This window comes from Mauremys reevesii, linkage group 8, assembly GCF_016161935.1.
Source record: "Mauremys reevesii isolate NIE-2019 linkage group 8, ASM1616193v1, whole genome shotgun sequence".
NCBI lineage: Eukaryota > Metazoa > Chordata > Testudines > Geoemydidae > Mauremys > Mauremys reevesii.
In genome coordinates this window covers 107400203-107421852 of record NC_052630.1, presented here as the reverse complement: position 1 = coordinate 107421852, position 21650 = coordinate 107400203, and the positions used below count along the sequence as shown (strand labels likewise).

General features: G+C 51.4%; 1 protein-coding gene across 18 annotated transcripts in view; it reads left to right on the top strand.

Annotated features, from left to right (window-relative positions):
* Positions 1–21650, top strand: part of ST3GAL3 (ST3 beta-galactoside alpha-2,3-sialyltransferase 3) — a 369636-nt gene that overhangs the window by 234227 nt on the left and 113759 nt on the right. For all 18 annotated transcript variants that reach the window (XR_005583508.1, XR_005583506.1, XR_005583510.1 and 15 more), the window contains one exon: positions 11151–11245. Coding sequence is in view for 13 of the 18 variants with exons in the window: in XM_039483732.1 (XP_039339666.1) it covers positions 11151–11245 (95 nt within the window). In the remaining 5 variants the exon portion in view is untranslated. The remainder of the gene's footprint in view (positions 1–11150; positions 11246–21650) is intronic.

Here is a 21650-nt window from a genome sequence, read left to right as displayed (position 1 = left end):
TTCTTGATCTCAGGGCAGAATAATGTGGTGGTTCAAAAGACGACTCGTGTGGGGGTTTGAAACTGGTCATGCAGGTACCTTGAGCTCTGAGGGAAAAGAAATATCTACGCTGACGGTTGACAGCATGTTGATTCTGGGTCATTCCCTGGGTCACGAGGTTGCAGAAGCTTGTGGGAGAGCAAGCAGTGCACCATGTCACAGGGGTTGCTGACTACAGGCTGATTGGGGCACAGAGAGGTGGTCTGCACTGGCATCTTGTTTTGCCCACTCTGCAGCCTCTCACCGGTGACTTACGAGGTTGTGAGCTACTGGACATAGTGATGATTCAGTCAGGTCAAAATGATCTGGGCCTTGTTCCTGATGTGCACCTCCTAAGGGGTCTGAGGGCAGATATGGAACACATCTGAGAGATTTGTCAGGAGCTGTGATAGTTTTCTGTGCTTTGGCTGAGTGTCTGAGTGTGATGTGGCGTCTATCCAGCCTTCTCTGCTCCCTGCTGGACTGACACGCCCTGCCTGTGGAAAATCCATTCAGAGTGGGTAGCCAACAAGAGAGTCCTCCAGAGGCCGAGAAGGGCCACAAGGAATACGGACCAATCAAGAACCAGTAGGCCAGTTTTGCTCAGAGGCAGAGCTGGGTGAGACTTGCCCAGGCAGGGTCTTGCTCTAAGCCAGGGGTAGGCAACCTATGGCACATGTGCCGAAGGTGGCACATGAGCTGATTTTCAGTGGCACTCACACTGCCCGGGTCCTGGCCACCGGTCCAGGGGGCTCTGCATTTTAATTTAATTTTAAATGAAGCTTCTTAAACATTTTAAAAAACTTATTTACTTTACATACAATAGTTTAGTTATATATTATAGATTTATAGAAAGAGACCGTGTTAAAATGTATGACTGGCACGCGAAACCTTAAATTAGAGTGACTAAATGAAGATTCGGCCCAGCACTTCTGAAAGGTTGCCGACCCCTGCTCTAAGCGCTGCACCTAAGCGCTTGCATTTTGAAGGTTTGAGCGAGTTTTTCTCTTTGTTTAAAGGTGCTGAGTTGCTGTTTTGTTACTTGATTGTTTAGAGACTGACACGAAGCTTACGGCACAGGCTGCCAACCCTTGCAGGTGAGGGAGAGCACCTGCAGTATCACTCATGGAAATCAGAGGGTTCGTGGCTGACCAGAAAATGTAGGAGCTCTGACACCTCGCTGGCCCTCGGAGAGGGCGTACTCCTGTTGATCAGCGGTCAGAGGTTCTCTCTCTCAAAGGTAAAGCTGTCAGTGTTTTGGAACAGAAACCCAGTCGGTGATGTCTCTCGCCGGCCCTGCCACAAACTGCCCCCTCCAACCATTCTGAAACACGACCAGGAACACCATTCGGCTGTAACATAGTTGTCCTTTGCTCAAGGCACTGCGTGTAAGTCAGGTTTCAAGGGGGCGGGGAGTAACAGCAGTAGAAACCTTTGTATAGCAGGGAGCGAGCGCTAAGTGAGCTGTAGCTCACGAAAGCTCATGCTAAAATAAATTTGTTAGTCTTCAAGGTGCCACAAGTCGTCCTGTTCTTTTTTCAGGGAGATGTGTTCCCTTGGTACAGAAGTGGAGTGAGGGGCAGGTTGGAGAGGGGGGTGAATGGGTTGGGACATAGCTGGGGAGGTGTGCCAGAAGTGGGCCCGTGGGACCCAGCTGATGTGCGGGGAGGCGGGCTTGGATGGCTCAGTATACAAAGTGCAGGAGATATGATGTACACCTACCTAAATGACTACTAACAACACAGCTTGTCCTGTTCAAAAACCCTGTGGTGTTGTCCTTTAACAGCGGTAGATGGAATCCTGTGGGTGATGGTGAAGGGTTGTAAAAGGAAGTGACCAGCGTGTACATTTTAGGACTGTGGGGTTGGCAGAGTAAAGGTCTGTGTGTTATTGAAGCATTGGGGCATTACTGAAAGAGAGTAGCGTTAAGGTTGCATGGGCAACTAATTAGAGGCAGGCGCAGCTGGGAGGAACAGGAGGGGCCTGTAAAAAGCCCAGGAGCTGCAATTAGCAAGGGGGGCTGCAGGAAGGCAGGCTACAGTTCCTCCCTGAGAGGAGGGAGTTGGGAGGCTGGAGGCTGGCGTACCCAGAGAGGGTGGGAGCCAGTGATGTAGGAAGAAGCCCAGGGAAACAGCAGCAAGGTGTATGACAGTACAGGCCTTGGCTAAATGTTATAGGATCCCTGGGCTGGAACCCAGTGTAGAGGGCAGGCCTGGATTCACCTGCCAGCCACTGGGTAGTGGCACAGGGCGTTGGTTCAGAAGGATTGTGATTTTCCCTGGAAGGAGAGGAACTCAGTGACCTGGCTAAAGGGCCAAGCCACAGACCAGAAGCTGCCTCTCCGAGAGGGGGAGAGAGGCTGCAGACCAGAGACACCGCTGATGAGGGCGAAGCTCCTGGCAGAGCTGATCCCCAGGATAGCCAGGAGGAGGCGCCGTGAGCAGCGAGGGAACTCCATCACAGTGCCCCTGTGACCTTATAGTCCTGGTGACAGGAGATAGGACAGCCTGGAATGATGAGCTAATGATCTTGTCCATCTCTCATTCCTGCCTGGCTTTTTGTTACAATAGCGAAGCTTAACCAGAAAAGTAGCTGCTGTGCATTTGCGGTGACTTTTTCCGCCAGGAATTCCAGTACAGTATGCAGTTGTATATCCATGGTGCACACCCAGATACACATGATGAAAAGCACTGTCACAGTTGGTAAATAATACACCGTGGGATGAAATTCTGGAGCCATTCGCCTCTCTTCAGTACATAAGGGACTGTACTCTTCTGCAAGTACATTTTTCCTCATCAAAATAATGGGAAAAATGTAATTATGATCCTGTAGTCGATACTAACCGAAGTCGAGGCATGCCTGTTGTCAGTCACTGAGGCAGATTCTGTGCTCTTCCCAGCTTCCTTTGGGCACATCAAACTGGGGGGCTGACAAAGAGTTGGTCACAGGTCTCTGATTCTCTGCCCCAGCCCAAGTTAGAGCAGCCTGGGCCTGCTATAAGTTGCCTAGCTTGGTATGGTCACTGAAACAGCATACCCGATGGGAATGGCTAGACACATCTCTCCATCTATTTCCCCCCCCCCCTGCCCTCAGCACACCCCTGCACCAGCAGCTGCGGGGAGGGGGTCACATAAGAGCCTGTTATGCCAACTTTTGTCTGCTGAGGGATCTGCTCCTCCTCTCAGCTTTTAACAAGCATCACTGAAAAAGGAAAGAACTCTCCAATCAGCATTGGCCTAAGCAGTCAGGTCCTGACTTTTGCCCGTTTGTCTCTGCTGCAAATAAATACCAGAATTGGAATTCAGGTGTGACATCCTCCTGCATTGGTTAGAAGTGATGAAAACTATCTCCCAGTCAGTGCTGGGAGGGGTGGGAGAGTTCTATATTTCCCAAGTAGTAACCAAAGAGAGGTACTTTCAGTTTTTGGTATTTAATGTAACTCCATGCTTAAATCTGATAAATCCTCCAGTGTAAATACTGACCGTTCTTTTGGCTGTTTAATCTTTGATAGTTTCAGAGAAATATTGAATCTAATATTGTTTAGATTATAGAAAAATTACTTTACCTGACATCCAGAGATCCCAAGGTGATTCCATGGGCTCTTCTAGCATCCTTGGGCCTGCTACGCATTGCAGAGTTGTCTTCCTCTCCTTCTTGAGCTGTCACGCAATCCATTGTGTCCTACTTTTATGATTGTGGATTATCTTGTTAATGGATGCTTGGGTGGGTGTGACTCATTCTGTTCTGGTAGTTCATTAGATACCCCTGGCTTCTCTCCCCCTCCCAGTGATTTGTGCAGGCTCTTTCTGATTTAACCTGAATTTGTGGTTGCACCAAATTTCAAGTGATATGGAATTCAGCCAATGTTCCTTCTTCCTGTGTGGTGATTGTACTAGGATCTGAAAGTGGCTGGGTTGCATTTGTTTCCTAGCTTCACCTGCAGCTTTCATGCTTTTTCACAGCTTGCTTTTCAGTTTTGCATTGGTAGGGTGCTGCTGCTGTTTTACTGCTCTGAAATAAACAGATTTCTGATTGAGGTTCTACTCTATACAAACTCTGAGTTATGAACTGCCCAGTCAACCACACACCTCATTTGGAACTGGAAGTACGCAATCAGGCAGCAGCAGAGACCAAAAAAAAAAAAAATGCAAATACAGTGCAGTGCTGTGTTAAACATAAACTTCTAAAAAAAACCCAGGAAAAGCCGCATTTTTCTTCTGCATAGTAAAGTTTAAATGTATTAAAGTCACTTTTCAGTTGTAAACTTTTGCAAGAACAACCATAATGTTTTGTTCAGACAGAGTTATGAACATTTCAGAGTTACAAACACCTCCACTCCTGAGGTGTTCGTAACTCTCAGGTTCTGCTGTACTTGCTGGGAAATGCTCTTGCTGTATTCCATGCTGACTAGTGTTCCCTGCCAGGCCTCTAAATCTGTCCTCAACTCCTGCCTCTCTTGGCAGCTAATATTTCCAGAGTTGCTCCTGCATGGTAGCGTGGTGACCTTTTCCTTCAGAGTGGCATTGTCTTAGCTGCAGGCCAGTGATTCTTCATCCAGAAAAGAAGAAACTAGCTGTTGTCTTTCCCTAGCGGGAATGTTTCCACAGGCTTTCAGTCCCAGAAGTTAAGGGCAAGTTCTCTTTCTTTGTAAGTGGTTCTGGAGTCACGGTACTTGCCTGGCTTGGTGTGGCATGTCTCCTGGATCATTTGTATGTTTAGTGAATGGATATTCCTGATTAGAGAAGAAAAGAACTGCATCGGTTTACAGTCTCTGTAAACTATTAAGTGCTATTTCACAACCTCCTGAACCATGTTTGCGTTCTTGTGTTTGTGTGGTAGCTCAGATAGTAGCTCTGCATGCATAGACCAAACCAACGCAGCCACCTGTGTAGATGCCCCTTTATCTACTTTCACAACTCACCCTGCACATTCATATACTCTCAGAGCCATACTTGTGCATCTGTATCTAAAATACACCACAAACACACTGGTGGAGCTCTACCTACATGCACATCTTTGCACCCATGTCTGCGTGAGCACCCATGCTTGCCTGTGCCCTCGCAGGTGTACCTCAACTTCCAAGAAAAGTGCTCCAGGCACTGCTGTGCCCACAGAGGCTTGCCAGAGTGCCAGTCCTGGCAAGCTTCAGTTATCCCAGACAAACCGGCTTGTGGTTGAAGTGATTAGGGATTAAATGCTTTGCTGCACATGTCTGTGTTGTCTTGCCAAGCAGCCCCTCTCTGCTATTTTAATCAGAACGTGGTTGTTATACGAGATGAACAATTTAGGCTCCCCGTCCACTAGCCCCTGCCCCAGCAGATTCTGTATTAAGAATCCGACGAAGTGGGTGTTCACCCACGAAAGCTCATGCTCCAATACGTCTGTTAGTCTATAAGGTGCCACAGGACTCTTTGCTACTTGTATTAAGAACGTGGCAGTGGCTTGTTAGCATCAACTAAAACTCATTCTAACTTGGATAGTTCTTCTTCGAGTGCTTGCTCATATCGATTCCAATTAGGTGTGCGCGCGCCACGTGCACATTCGTCGGAAGATTTTTACCCTAGCAACACTCGGTGGGTCGGCTGGGCGCCCCCTGGAGTGGCGCCGGATATATACCCCTGCCGACCCATCCGCCCCTCAGTTCCTTCTTACCGCCCATGTCGGTCGTTGGAACAGTGGAGCGCGGCTTAGCTGACCTCCACTTCCCTAGCTTCTCGTAGTTCTCTTGTTAATTCTTGTGTATATAGTTCAGATTTATATTCCCTCCACGCCGGAGACATTTTTGACGGTGAGGGAGTTGATTGCAATGACGGAGTCTGTGCTGCCTCAACCCCCGGCACCGCCGGTGCGGGTTATACAGTCGATCGGCAAACCTGCCTTGATCAGACCACCCTCCGTCGGCACCACAGAGCGGCACCATTCACGATCGCGGTCCTGCAGACGTTCTCGGTCCCGACGCCGCTTGCAGTCCCGGCACCGTTCTCCATTTTGGTACCGGTCATACTCGCGGCACTGGTCAGCGTCCCGTTCGCCGGCCCGGTACACTCGGCACCGATCCAGCTCCCAGCACCGCTCCACGCACCGTGACTCCCATAGCCACTCCTGACATCGAGCCTCGAGATCTCGGTCGACCTCCCGGCACCGCTCCGGTCGCAGGTCCCGTTCTCGCTCCCGGTACCGGTATGCTTCCCGGTACCGATCCCCGGTGCCGTGTCGAGCGACGTCAGCTAGAGAGGGAGACTCTGCCCAGGGCTTTTCAGCTCCTCCATGGCCATCCAGACATGCATCAGTGTCGTCCCACGCGGGCAGTTCATACGCGCAGGACCGTGATTTGGATGTGCCCACCAGAGTCTTCCAGAAGCCCCAGGCCCAGGACCCTGGCCCCCATCCGTGGTCATTCTGGACACCTTGGGCGTACCACTAGGCCCAAGGCGTACCTGTGATCCCATCTCGCTCTGTTCCGTCAGAGCACCGGGTGCCGGAGGTGACAGTTAGCCATCTCCCTCCGACTGGTACGGAGGAAGCCCCGGTTCAGCCACCGGACTCCCAGATCCCACCGGAACAGGAAGTCGTCCAGGAGCACGAGCCCACACAGGACCCGCTTGTCCCCGGCCTTTCTTCTTCCTCCTCCCCAGATGAGGCGGTGGCAGGAACATCCTCCTCGGGCCCTCCTCCAATCGACTTGAGGGCCCATCAGGACCTCCTGAGACGGGTGGCACTCAATATGAACCTCCAAGTGGAGGAAGTCTCGGAGATAGAGGATCCAGTCGCCCCCACTAGAGTGGCCCTACCATTCATTCGGACGATCCAGGCCAATGCGGATACCATCTGGCAGTCTCCAGCCACTATCCCGCCCGCGGCCAGGGGAGTCGAACGCAAGTACATGGTACCCTCCAGGGGGTATGAGTTACCTATATGTACATCCTCTCCCCTGCTCCCTTGTCGTCCAGTCCGTCAATGAGAGGGAACGCTATGGCCAGCAGGCACCAGCCCCTAAATCGAAGGAGGCTAGGCGAATGGACTTACTGGGCTGTAAGGTGTACTCGGCAGGGGCCCTGCAACTCCGCGTAGCAAACCACCAAGCCCTGCTTAGCCGCTACAATTATAACTCCTGGGCGGCAGTGGGCAAATTTACGGAGTTGGTTCCTCAGGACTCCCGTCAAGAGTTTGCTGCCCTCCTGGAAGAAGGGAAGAAAGTGGTGAGAACTTCCCTCCATGCCTCATTGGATGCGGCTGACTCCGCTGCCAGGACTCTGGCCTCGGGTGTTGCCATGAGGCGCATTTCATGGCTCCAGGTGTCGGGCCTTCCCCTGGAGCTGCAGCATACTATACAGGACTTGCCCTTCGATGGCAAAGGCCTGTTCTCCGAAAAAACTGACCCTAGGCTGCAAAGCCTAAAGGACAGCAGGGTGACTCTGCGCTCTTTCGGCATAGACACACCGGTGACTCAGCGCCAACCTTGCCGTCCCCAGCCTCACCGCCCTTACCCTGAGCCTAGACAAAGACAGGACTTTGCCAGCAGGCGTGGCCGAGGCAGTCGTAGTCATTAGTCAGGACCCCAAGGGGGCCAAAATCAGGGTCCCTCTAAACCACCAACGGGGCCAAAGCCTAACTTTTGAAGGCACGCCCGAGGACAGCGTACCAGTTATTACCCAGGATACGTAACCTCCAGTTTATTTCGTCCCCCACCTCCCACCCTCCATCCTCGTCCCTCTTCAGGGACCCCTCTCACGAGCAATTCCTCTTGCAAGAGGTGCGGATGCACCTCGCCATCGGAGCTATAGAAGAGGTACCAAAGGACGAAAGGGGCAAGGGGTTCTACTCCCGCTATTTCCTAATTGCCAAGGCGAAGGGAGGTCTCAGACCTATCCTAGACCTGCGGGAACTCAACAAGTTCATGATAAAGCTGAAGTTCCGCATGGTATGCCTGGGGACCATCATCCCATCCTTGGATCCTGGAGACTGGTATGCCGCCCTCGATATGAAGGACGCATATTTTCACATTGCCATTTATCCTGCACACAGAAGGTACCTCCGGTTTGTGGCCAACCGTCAATATTTCCAGTTTACGGTCCTTCCGTTTGGCCTCTCTACAGCCCCAACAGTATTCACAAAGTGCATGGCTGTAGTCGCCGCCTCCCTCCGCCGCCATCAGATACACGTTTTTCCGTATCTAGACGATTGGCTAATTCGAGGGACCTCCGAGGCCCAAGTTACCCGTCATGTGGGCATCGTCAAGGACCTATTCCTGCGTCTAGGCCTGATGATCAATATAGAGAAATCCACTCTGATTCCCACACAGAGAATAGAATTAATTGGGGCCATCCTGGACTCCAATCTCGCCAGAGCCTGCTTACCTCAGCCTCGGCTTCAGGCGATGGTAACAATTATACAAGGTCTACGGAACTTCCCGACAACTTAGGCTTGCACTTGCCTAGGTCTCCTGGGTCACATGGCTGCCTGCACGTTCGTAACCAAACATGCCAGGCTTCGCCTCCATCCACTCCAGTCATGGCTCACCTCGGTGTACCACCCGGGCAGAGACAGCATAGACATGATCGTCACGATCCCCCCGAGCATCCTAGGCTCCCTCGACTGGTGGTTGACACCATCCCTGGTGTGTGCAGGGATGCCGTTCCATACACCTCACCCCTCGGTGTCCCTCACGACGGACGTCTCATCTCTTGGCTGGGGTGCTCACTTTGGTCAGTTTCGCACTCAGGGCCTTTGGTCAGCTCAAGAGCTGGCCTTGCACATCAATGTCAGAGAGCTGAGAGCAGTCCGCCTTGCGTGCCAGGCGTTTCAGCAGCACCTAAAAGGCCATTGTGTCTCAGTGTTCACAGACAACACAATGGCCATGTATTACTTAAACAAGCAGGGAGCAGCATGGTCCTCCCCTCTTTGCAGGAAGCTATCCAGCTCTGGGACTTCTGCATAACCCAATTGATAGACCTGGTAGCGTCCTTTCTCACAGGGGTCCGGAAAACTCTGGCGGATCGCCTCAGCAGATCCTTCCTATCTCACGAGTGGTCGATTCATCCGGACGTTATCCATTCCGTTTTCCAGAAGTGGGGCTTTCCCCGCATAGACCTCTTCGCTTCTCGCGAGAACAGGAAGTGCCAGACGTTCTGCTCATTCCAAGGCCTCTCCCTGGGCTCGATCTTGGATGCTTTTCTGATGCCGTGGACGAGCCATCTGCTGTATGTTTTTCCACCGTTCCTGCTGGTTCATAGAGTCCTGCTAAAACTCCGCAGGGACAGAGCACACCTGGTCATGATCGCTCCAGCATGGCCCAGGCAGCACTGGTACACCATGTTGCTAGACCTGTCGATAGCCAACCCGATTTCCCTGCCTCTTCACCCAGACCTTATAACGCAGGATCATGGCAGACTTCACCACCCAGACCTGCAATCCCTGCACCTCACAGCATGGCTGCTGCGTGGCTAAACCGATCCGAGTTACGTTGCTCTGCCTCGGTACAACAGGTACTCCTGGGTAGTAGGAAACCTTCCACTTGGTTAACATATCTGGCCAAGTGGAAGCGTTTCTCCTGCTGGTGCAAAACGCACAATGTTACTCCCACCGAGGTCCCGATCCATTCCATCTTGGACTACCTCTGGTCTCTCAAACAGCAGGGCCTGGCGGTGTCATCATTGAGGGTGCACTTGGCAGCCATCTCTACCTTCCACCCCGGGGAGAGTGGCTGCTCCATATTCTTGCACCCTATGGCTTCTAGGTTCCTCAAGGGCTTGGAGCGCTTATACCCCCAAGTTTGCTGCCCCGCCCAAACCTGGGACCTCAACCTGATTCTAACCAGACTTACGACTGCCCCATTCGAGCCACTGGCAACCTGCTCGCTGCTATACCTGTCCTGGAAGACAGTTTTCCTTGTAGCCATTACATCGGCCAGACGAGTCTCCGAGCTTTGGGCTCTCACGGTGGACCCACCATATACTGTGTCAAGGTGCAGTTGTGACCACATCTGGCCTTCCTCCCTAAAGTGGTGTCGGCCTTTCATATCAACCAGGATATCTTCCTTCTGGTCTTCTTTCCGAAGCCACACTCATCGCGAAGGGAGCAACAATTGCACTCCCTAAACATCCGTAGGGCGCTCGCATTTTATATCGAACGGACAAAGCCCTTTCGTAAAACTCCCCAACTCTTTGTCGTACTGGCAGACCAAATGAAGGGCCTACCTGTCTCCTCACAGAGGATTTCATCTTGGGTGACGTCGTGCATCCGCACCTGCTATGACTTGGCCCATGTTCCATCGAGCCACCTCACTGCACATTCCACCAGGGCTCAGGCTTCTTCCGCTGCCTTCCTGGCTCACGTTCCCATCCAGGAGATATGTCACACAGCTACCTGGGCCTCGGTCCACACCTTTGCCTCACATTATGCACTGGTCCAACAGTCCAGAGATGATGCAGCCTTTGGCTCAGCAGTTTTGCATTCTGCAACATCTCACTCCGACCCCACCGCCTACGTAAGGCTTGGGAATCACCTAATTGGAATCGATATGAGCAAGCACTCGAAGAAAAGATGGTTACTCACCGTTGTAACTGTTGTTCTTTGAGATGTGTTGCTCATATCCATTCCGAACCTGCCTTCCTTCCCCTCTGTCGGAGTAGCCGGCAAGAAGGAACTGAGGGGCGGATGGGTCGGCAGGGGTATATATCCGGCGCCATAGCGGCGCCACTCCAGGGGGCGCCCAGCCAACCCAACCCACCGAGTGTTGCTAGGGTAAAAATCTTCCAACGAATGTGCATGCGGCACGTGCACGCCTAATTGGAATGGACATGAGCAACACATCTCGAAGAACAACAGTTACAAAGGTGAGTAACCGTCTTTTTCTAGCGTCTCTGAGAGTTTCCTGCCTTGCTGTAACTAAGCTCACCTGGCAGGGTTTTTTAACCTGCTGAGTGGGAAGTGAGTTGCAGGTTTGTGAAGTGCCACCCTTGGTTCCTCTGTGGGCGGATTCCAAGGTAGTAATAAAACCTGACAGTAGACCTGCTGATGTTTTCCTCCTGAGCGTTTGCAATCAGCACTTGGGCAGTGCGTCCCTGGAGCCTCCTACAGAAAGTTATTCCTCCCCTGGTTCACATTTGTGTGTCTCTTGTTTTGTTTTTCAGGTTCTCCAAGCCAGCACCAATGTTCTTGGATGATTCCTTCCAAAAGTGGGCACGGATCAGGGACTTTATGCCTCCCTTTGGAATTAAAGGACAAGGTATGATGGGACTGTATGTCAGTGAGAGAGCAGATATGGTTGTGGAGTCAGGAAATTGGCCCTGTAATTTTGTTTTCCTTTGTAAACGCAGTGTTTTGATCTGTTGTGCTGTGGTTTCTTTCCAGTTTGAATACGGAGTACACATGCATGCTCGGAGAGACTAGCACGGCACAGCCAGAGCTTGTGCCCCAGAAACTGGCCTTTGCGAGCACAGTTAAGACCCCAGTGAGAATCCAAGTGCAGCAGTGCCAGTGTTCTGCAGAGCACTCTACTAGTATAGACACTATTCCAGTGTCACTAAGGATGTTGGTTTGTAGTAATTTGGCTGGCAGCAGCAACTGAAATGCCCCTTCAAGCACCAAACTGATTTGAAAATCATTCTAATTGGCCGTTGGCAGAAGGGCGAGTAGTGCGTGTAGTACTGCCTACATCGTTAGCCTACTTGTGGGTTCCCTGAGGATCCACAATGGACTCCAAAAACCCACTCAGATACCACAGTGATGGGCTTAGTATAAGAAAAACAGAAAATGTGACCCTTATCATTAGCTTTTATTCCTGTGGCTGTGATATTTGGAGCTGTGTGACCAGTGGTAGAATATACTGAATCCAATGAGAAGGGCGCTTCTCTCTGTGGGGTAGTAATCTGGTCTGAAATTTCCTTGTTGGAGATAAGGCAGGGCAGATTATACAGAAGCAAACTGGGGCCCTGGGCACATCATAACATGGTGATGATGGTGGGGTAGGGGTACGGGTCCATTCCCATGGCCCTGCCCAACCATTTGGAGTGCTGGTGGCAGGGTAGCTCCCGTCCTCCTTCCTGAGAAAGGCAGGCCTGGCAGAAGGGAAGCGTGGACAATTAACTACCCCTGCAGCCAAGATGTGTGCCTGCTTGGGTGAGTGGAAGAGGCCTGCTTTCATTCTTCTTCTCCTTCCATGCCACAGTTCTCTGCCGGTGAGGTGTTGGTGTGCATCGTGTTGTGTGTCGTCTCCCCCACCCCCCGAGCAGTGGATCTCAGGAATAACACTCCATCGACATGAATGGAGCAGTTCACATCTCTGAGCTCTCATTTCAGATTGTCGGCAGACCCAGGCAGATGTTGCTGCATCACTTACATGTGGGTCACATTTTCAAGTTTTTTCACAACGTTGAGGGCTAGAAACTTCTTTTTTCCTGCTTAAAGTTAAAGCTTTAGATTAGATTCTGATGTAACCGCGAACTGGGGGGGTCTTAGGCATGGCCCTTGAGTGCCTGTGTCTTGGTCGAGCCTTGGAGGCAGGTTCAGTTAGCTGAACGTGGCAGAAGTAGGAACAAAAAGTCTCTGATCAAAGCTCAGACTTTATTGAGCAAGTTCTCCTGTCTGGCAGTGTAGACCTTCTCCCCTCTGGTTCCCTCCCAGCTCAGTGAGAGAGTGATTGCTGCTGGGTAACTCAGCCAGAAGGGGTTGCTGCAAAGGGCATTAGAAGCCACAGTGGAAGCACAAGTGGAAATGCTACATCAAGCACAAGAGAGGGGATCTTTGCTTTAAGCAGGCGTACAAGGGCAGGGGCAGGCGTCCTGACCGGGCTGGGGATGAGGTTTGAAGATTACACATGACTGCAGCCAGGCCTAATAAAACTCATTTTGCAAAACTGAATCCAAGTGGAGAAAGTTGCCAGAGGGGAATGACTGAGTAGCTTTGGCAGCTTTGCTCTGGGTTTCCTGGCTGCTGCCAGCTTGTGTCACCACCAGTGTTATGTAAATCTGGTGTTTTTTATTGGATTTCCTCAGTGAAGAAGAGAAATGAGAAATTGCCATTGTTTAAATGGCTGAGAGCTGAAGCAATGGGACAGAAACAGCTGAATGGGTTTTTTTAATGCCCTCCTGGGACTAAACTTTGTGCCAAGTTTCAGTCTAGAGCAATTTCTGTGTGTGGGAGGGATGAGTTATAAAGCTATGTAAAGCGGGGTTTCTAATGGCCGTGCTGACAGGCGGAGAGCTCTAGCGATGCGAATGGCGCCCCGTTTGTGTCACACGTCACTTGGAATTCGTGCATCAGGCTTTTCTAGCCATCCCACGGGACGTGTTCTGGATGAATTGAGTGACTTGATGATGGGATCAGCACCTCATTAGGGCCTTCAGTCAGAGCACGTCTAATGATATCCAAACAACTGCCCTAGGCAGGCACCGTGCTTGTGCAAGCTGAAGACTGTCAGAGCTGTGCTGTGCGTGGGAAAGACAGAGCAGACTGGGTAGCTCAGGAAATTAGGAGGAGATATGCGTACCTTGAAACGGATGGGGTGGGGTTCTGTTCGGTGTGGTAGGAAGCCCCTTAATGCTGAGAGTTGGAATTTCCCTACAAGATGTACCTTGTGAAAGGTGTTGGGTGTTTATCGGCACCAGCTCCAGCTAGGCTGAGGTCGGAAAGGTTTTATTGAGGACTTGTGAATCTCATCATGGTCTAGTCCGCGTGCGGGAGTTTTGTGAAGTGATGTTACAGCAAGGGTTTGCTGACCTACTACTCAGGGCATTCCTGGAGATTCCTACCCAATAGTTACACTCTGATCTAATTACTTAAGGTAACGATGCAATGGAATCAGCGGTTTTTCAGGCAGAACCCTCCCATTCTACCTTGTATTATTGAAGCTGCTTTCTGTGTTCCAGGCTTTGAACTCCGAAGGGCTTTTGAATTCATGGCCTTTTGTTCAGTGCTTGTGTCTTTGAAGTGAAACCAGTAGCGGGGCCCTGTTTCACCTAGTCTCTGGTTTATTCATTAGGGTTCCAGGCAGGAGCGATCTTGCAGGGCCGCCCGGGGGGGGGGGGGGGGAGAGCGGCAAGTGGGGCAATTTGCCCCAGGCCCCCACGAGAATATAGTATTCTATAGTATTGCAACTTTTTTTTTATGGAAGGGGCCCCTGAAATTGCTTTGCCCCAGGCCTCCTGAATCCTCTGGGTGGCCCTGCGATCTTGCAGAGTCCTGTTTACAGGGTAACATGTCTGTATAAATTGAGAGTCAAAGGCCAGAATTGGGTCAGAAAGGCACAGGCCAGTGTTACAAGGTCTTTACACGCTATCACATCAAGAGGAGGCAGCATGTTGATTATTCTGACACAGTTCAGGAGGAATCCTAATTTTCTGTGAGAAATCTCACTGTAAAGACAGCTCCAGCTCCAGATGTGAAACATTCACTTTACACACTCCATTGCAGAGACCTCCACGTAGCTGCACCAGTAAGATCCCCCTTTCCTCAGGGCTTCACTTCTTAATTTGGCCATTGGCCTATGAGGAGGGATTTCACAGCCAATGTGCTGAGTCACATTGAGAAGAACAGCTGCACATAAAGGTCCCCAAGGTGCGTGTAGCCCTGAATAGGTGAGGACCTTCAAAGACTGGGTGTGGCTGTGAGCCAGACAGTGAGGCCCATCATATGTTCTTCATAATCAAGCAGTGAGGCATTGGGTGCCCACCTACCCTGCCAGGAATCCCTGCAGGCTTGGCAGCTTGCAGTGCAAACTTTTCTGGGATCAGTTACCTGCTAGGTAAGAGAAATACACTTGCAAACAGGATAAGCTGCTCAGTAGTAGACTCGCCATGAATAGTCCCTGGAGCAGGAGGTAGTAGACAAGAACTTTTCCACCTGAGGTAAACAGTTGAAAGTCATGTGGAGAGCTTTGCTGAACAATGAGCTCCCAGTTCTTTCAAACAAGTCATTGGAAATAGACAGCATTGTGGAGAAATCTCTCTGGCACCTCTGCTAGGCAAAGATCCTGACCGTGATAGAGACAGACCAAAGTCCCTCAAACTGTCTGAGACAAATATACTTCTCAGCTACTTTTAGGGGTGGTGGTCTAGTTACATCTGATCACACACAGCCAGGACACCTGTTTACATCCCAACCTGGGATCCCTCTCCCTGTATGTATGGTTCCCGAGAAGGTAGATATCTTGCATTTCTGAGCAAATGTGTCCAGTCATAGGTTTTAAGACCAGAAGGGACCATCATGATCATCTAGTCTAATCTTCTGCTTAGGGTTGCCAGGTGTCCAGTTTTTGCCCGGAAAATCCAGTCGAAAAGAGGACCTGGCCGTGTCCAATACCAAAAGTCTGGTTACTGCAGGTGGGAGGGTGTGCCAGATCATCAACCCACACCAGCCCCTCGTCAGCTGGGGCCCTTCCTACCTGCATCTCATGGGTGGGCAGTCAGCAGGCGCCATATCAGGCCGCAGCTCCCATTCTAGCCTGGAGCAAAGGGAACCCAGCTGGGGTGGGGGAGAAGTGGAGAGGATTGAGGGATGAGGAAATGGGAGAGCAGCGAGTGATTGGGGGGGGAGAGAAGAGTGAGTGGGGAGCAGGGCCTCAAGGGAAGAGACAGAGCAGGGGCGAGGCTTTGGGGGAAGAGGAGGGGCGGGGCGGGGCCTCTGGGGGAAGAGATGGGGTGGGGGGGGTTGGTTTTCAGAACTTAAAAAGTTGGCAACCCTACTTCTGCATAACACAGGCCCTAGATTTCACCCAGTGATTCCTGCTTTTAGACTAATAATTTGTGGCTGAACTAGAAGGTAAACCAATCGTGATGAAAAGACTCTAAGTGCTGGAGAATTTGCCATGCCCGGGGTAATCTGTTCCAATGTTTGGTTACACTTGCTGTTAAAAATGTGCATTTTAGTTCCATTGTGAAATTTGCTGCCTCCTTGTAGTGACTTGGCTAAAGCCTGGAAATAGGATGCATAATTGCAAGTGACAGCGTTTGCAGTCTGTTGCAGTCACAGACTCAGATCCCTGATGAACCATCCAAGATATCAAGAATTTGTGTATATTTAAATTCTGTTGAATAATTTCTCCTTAATTGGCCTTGTGTTTATATAAATGTACTTCCCCCACCTCAGAGGTGAAAGGTGGCAGCTGTTCTGGGACAGGAAGTGAAGGATATACTATCTAATTGAAAGTGTTACGGTGATTGGAGGCAGCAGAATGAAATTATCCACATTAGAATAGCCCAGGATACCGAAACTCTTACTCTGACACAGAGTGTCCTAGGAACTCCGATAACCCCAAGTGCCGACACCTCCAGCGGCACTGCACCCTCTGTGTTATAGTGTTGGTTCAGTATGTCTACACTTCAATGAAAGACAGCGGCATGGCTGTGGTTGGCCTGGGGCTGCTGATTCATGCTCATGAGACTTGGTGCATGGGGCTAAAAATTGCAGGGTAGACTCTCGGGCTGGAGCCTGAGATCTGAAACCCCGTGAGGTGTCAGAGTCTCAGCTCCTGAGTTCCAGCCCAAGCCTGAACCCTGCAAGCCCGAGTCAATCGACCCGGGCTTTGAGACTTGGTGCTGCCGTTTTTTTATTGCTTGGTAGATGTACCCTAGAAGTGCCACCGACAGAAGAACCATCACCATTTCCTATACAGTGTCTAGTATCAGGGGGTAGCCATGTTAGTCTGTATCCACAAAAACAACAAGGAGTCCGTGGCACCTTAAAGACTAACAGATTTACTTGGGCGCATGGGCGGCGAGTTCTATGGCCCGTGGAGCCCAGGCCCCACCAATAATCCCGAGGGTGGGCCCAGCTCCAGCAATGTTTGGGCCCCAGGCCCTGTGCTTTGTGGGGTCCCCGCGTCGCAATGCCGGGCGCTCTCACCGCAGCGGCAGCTCCCGGGAGAGACCCCAGCAGCGACTGGGCTCACAGCCCATTGGCCAGGAACCCCAGCCAATGGGAGCTGCTGGGGGCGGTGCCGGAGCTGCCTGGCCACACCTCCACAGCAGGGAGGGGGAGCGAGCCACCGGCAGCGTCTGAGCCCTGGGCAGAGCAGCAGCAGCGTCTGTGCCTGTCAGACAGACTCAGCCGGTGAGCTGTGGGGGCAGCCAGACACAGACACAGCCGGGGAGGGGGGTTTGGTGGGGACAAACAGACACAGCCAGGGGGTTGTGGGACAGACAGACACAGCGGGGGGGGGGGCAGCCAGACAGACACAGCCGGGGTTGTGGGACAGACAGACACAAGGACACAGCCGGGGTTGTGGGACAGACAAACACAGCCGGGGTTGTGGGACAGACAGACACAGAGACACAGCTGGGGTTGGTGGGGACAAACAAACACAGCCGGGGGTGGTGGGGCCAGACAGACCCAAAGACACAGCCACACAGCCGGGGTGGTGGGGACAGACAGACACAGACACAGCTGGGGTTGGTGGGGACAGACACAGCTGACAGCCAGACAGACACAGCTGGGGGTTGTGGGACAGACAGACACAAGGACACAGCCAGGGGGTTGTGGGACAGACAGACGGACACAGCTGGGAGGTTGTGGGGACAGACAGATGGAGTCGTGGGCGGGGAAAGGAGCAGCAATGAACACCCCGGGGCTGGTATAAAATACACAGGATGGGGGGAGCTTCCTGAGGGGACTATATCAACACCCCCCGCAGAGCAGACCCAGGTTGCAGCTGGCTCTGCCCATCACAGCCCCCTGCCCCACAGAGACCCACACAACCCTCTGCCCCCTCGAGAGACTCCCAATGACCCTGTGCCCCTGTCACTCCTCTCCAGAGAGCCCTCCCCTTTGTGCCAGCCCACTCCCCTCCCCCACTGCCTCCCCTCCTCCAAAGCTCCCCACAATCTCCCCCTTTGCCTTCCGCCCCCCCAGCCCAGCCCATTCCATTGGCCGGGAGGCTCCCAGTCTAGTGGCTATCAGGGCCCACGGGAGCTGCACATGAGGCAGGGTGCCTGCCCGCAGATGCAGACCTGCCTGGCTGTGCCTCCACAGCACAGGGAGGAGGAGCCCGAGCCACAGGTGAGCAAGCCCTGGTCATCATCACAGGCCCAGTAATTCTCTGGATATTTAATTTCACTGAGGCAAAATGTGTGCAATTTTATGGGTTGAATGATTGAATGACATAATACCCACCTGCCCACATTGTCCATCACTAAGTCCAGTAATTTTGTCAAGTGTTTGTTGCACAACATGGTGGTGCCTACCCCTACCTTGTGCTTCAGGGGGTGATGGGGCCCAGGGCAGCCTGTTATAGAACTACCTGATTAGTAACTGGATATGTTGTCTGGCATCTTTTTTTTACGTGTTCGCTCCCCCTGATGTTAGAACCTGGCTACACCACTGGGGAGGGGAGCTTCCTAGACCTGTGCAGCTGGGGCTTGGGTGAATTTTGTGATTCTCTGCCCCTCCCCAGCTACCACCCTGCAGTCCCCACTCCTGCACCATGCTGGGCAAGGGGCAGCCCCATCCCCAGTGAGGCTATGGTGAGGGGTGGCAGCAGGGGAGGCCACACGTGATGGCAACCTCCCCCCTCGGTACCCACCATAGGGGAGCCGAGTGGGCTTTCTGGACCTGAGAGGGACCTAGGAGCATGTGCAGTGAACTGCGGGGGACAGGAGGGGTCCCTCCCCTGGAGCTTGCTGCTGCCAGGGAGGGTGGAGGGGAGTCCTCTTTGGCCCTAGCCCTGGGGCAGCCTGTCTGCATCCCAAGTTCCTTATCCCCAGCCCTGCCCCAGAGTCCTCACCTGACGGGAAAAAAACATGCAACTTAAATTTGGTGGTCAGTTTAGAGTATCATAGAATATCAGGGTTGGAAGGGGCCTCAGGAGGTCATCTAGTCCAACCTCATGCTCAAAGCAGGACCAATTCCCAACTAAATCATCCCAGCCACGGCTTTGTCAAGCCGGGCCTTAAAAACCTCTAAGGAAGGAGATTCCACCACCTCCCTAGGTAACCCATTCCAGTGTTTCACCACCCTCCTAGTGAAAAAGTTTTTCTTAATATCCAACCTAAACCTCCCCCACTGCAACTTGAGACCATTACTCCTTGTTCTGTCCTCTGCTACCACTGAGAACAGTCTAGATCCATCCTCTTTGTAACCCCCTATCAGGTAGTTGAAAGCAGCTATCAAATCCCCCCTCATTCTTCTCTTCTGCAGACTAAACCATCCCAGTTCCCTCAGCGTCTCCTCAGAAGTCATGTGCTCCAACCCCCTAATCATTTTTGTTGCCCTCCACTGATTTTCCAATTTTTCCACATCCTTCTTGCAATGTGGGGCCCAAAACTGCACGTAGTACTCTAGATGAGGCCTCACCAATGTTGAATAGAGGAGAATGATCATGTCCCTCGATCTGCTGGCAATGCCCCTACTTATACAGCCCAAAATGCTGTTATCCTTCTTGACAAAGGCCAGAGGAGGGAGTGTTAGTGCCTGTGCAGACTTCTGGGAAGTGCATGGGGTGGAAGGGGATGCTGGGATGCTCTGGAACCACTCCTTCAAAGCCAGTCAGGACTCTGGGGGAGCCTCCTCTCTGAGCAGACTGTCTCCAGGGCAAGAAGCTTACACCTTCCTGGGTCTGACCTCAGAGCATTCAGCATGCCCTTCCACACCATGCACTTTCCGCAGTGAGTCCGCCCAGGCGGGGTCCTGGGGCAGCCAGAGGTCCCTGCACCCCAACTCTGCAGTCAGATGTGACTCTCAGCCAGACTGTAAAACAGAAGGTTTATTAGATGACGGGAACACAGTTTAAACAGAGCTTGTTGGTACAGAAAACAGAACCCCTCTGTGAGGTCCATCTTGCGGGGTGGGGAGCCCAGAACCAAGTTCTGAGTCTCTCCCCATTTCCCCAGCCAGCTCCAAACTGACACTCCCTCCTCTGGCCTCTGTGTCTCTTCCAGACAAGGAGGCCACCTGATTTCTTTGTCCCCAACACCTTCAGTTGGCATCTTGCAGGGGAAACTGAGGCACCCACGCAGTATTCAGAGAAAATATTAAGAACATTCCCACTTCATCACAACAGGTGCAACAAAATATAATACTGTATATTGAAGTAGGCAAGTGCTGCTTCTGACTTTCCACTTTTAATTGACCCTTGTAATCTTGTGGCGCTGATGCGTTGTAGCTTCATTTTATATCGGCTTACAGGGCGGGAGTGGGGGGGCACCACCATTTTGGGCCCCACCAAAAATTATACAAACCTGCCGCCTATGCTTGGGCATAAGCTTTTGTGGGTAAAAACCCCACATCTTCAGATGCATGGAGTGAAAATTACAGATCTATGCCTGCATCTGTAATTTTCACTCCATGCATCTGAAGAAGTGGGGTTTTTACCCATAAAAGCTTATGCCCAAATAAATCTGTTAGTCTTTAAGGTGCCACTGGATTCCTCACTGTTTTTATACAGTGTCTAGGTTTTCCCTTAAGGCTGTTTCCCACCAAGCACTGAGTTCAGCCCCGGGGCTTATTTTATGAGAACAAGGCGATCACAGCACAGGGTGGGATGGTTCCAGGAATCCTGAGCAGTTTAACTCTTTGCGGGTTTTTCAGTTGAAATTTCTTCTTTTCTCTTTGTACAAGTTTCTGGCAGCACTCCTCTGTTGGCATGGAAGGTTATACAGGGCTGAGTGTGCATGCAGTGTCAAGGGCCCTCTGGGGTTTCTCTGACATGTGCACTGCTTTATGGGCAGGATTCTTCAGTGAACAAACAGTGCAAAAGGGCTTACAGCACCAGAGAGATTAGTTTCAGAGTGGTAGCCGTCTTAGTCTGTGTCAGCAAAAATGAGGAATTTTTGTGGCACCTTAGAGACTAACAAATTTAGGTGCCACAAGGATTCCTTGTTGTTTTTTCAGTGAGACTAGTAACACTAGAGGAATCCACCTCTCTCAGCTGGGTTATCTGGAGTATAGAGGGACAATGAGCAAGATCGGAGGACTCCCTAGCTATTTTTGGAAATCTCAATGAATAGCATTTGTCACTAGATGCAGCTTAAGTTGTATAAAAAGTGATTAAGCGGAGAAATGTGGCTAGTATCTGTCCGTGGTCTCTGATGTGAGAAAGGGAGAGTTAACAGGTTCTTTGCTGGACTTCAGTTTACACTCTGTCAAATGCTTTTGGCTTAAAAACTAAACAAACAAAATGTAATGTGTTAATCTCTCCTCCATGTATTTAGCCAGGAATCGTGTCATTGTTTAGCAGTAATTGCCGCTCTTCAATTAGCTTTGTTTCCTCCAGAGCTTTTTTTATGCAGAAGGCCTGCTTTGCTGGCACTGAAATCTGCTTGCCTTTTGGGGTGATATCTGTTCCACTGGGCGGGACGGTCCTGTCACCATCCCAGAATTTGCATTCCACTCGGGGATCTAAAAAGTGTGGGGGTTTTTCAGCTGTAATAAGGAAATGGGAAGTTCATCTTGATGCATCTTGGTTTTGTTTAATGTAAAATACAGCAATAAGAAGGGGACTTGCTTCCTCCCCGTGACAAGAGTGACAACCGGAATTAGTGACAGATTGTGTGGCAAAGAAATCTAAGGCTTTGCCTGGGCACACAGCCTAATTGCTGTCTTCTGCAACAGTTAATTGTCGTTCTTGTGCTGACTGCATGTTTGGATGTTTTCCTTGGTGTGTCAGTGCATCTGGGAGGAACTCTGGGTTCAGAGCTGCC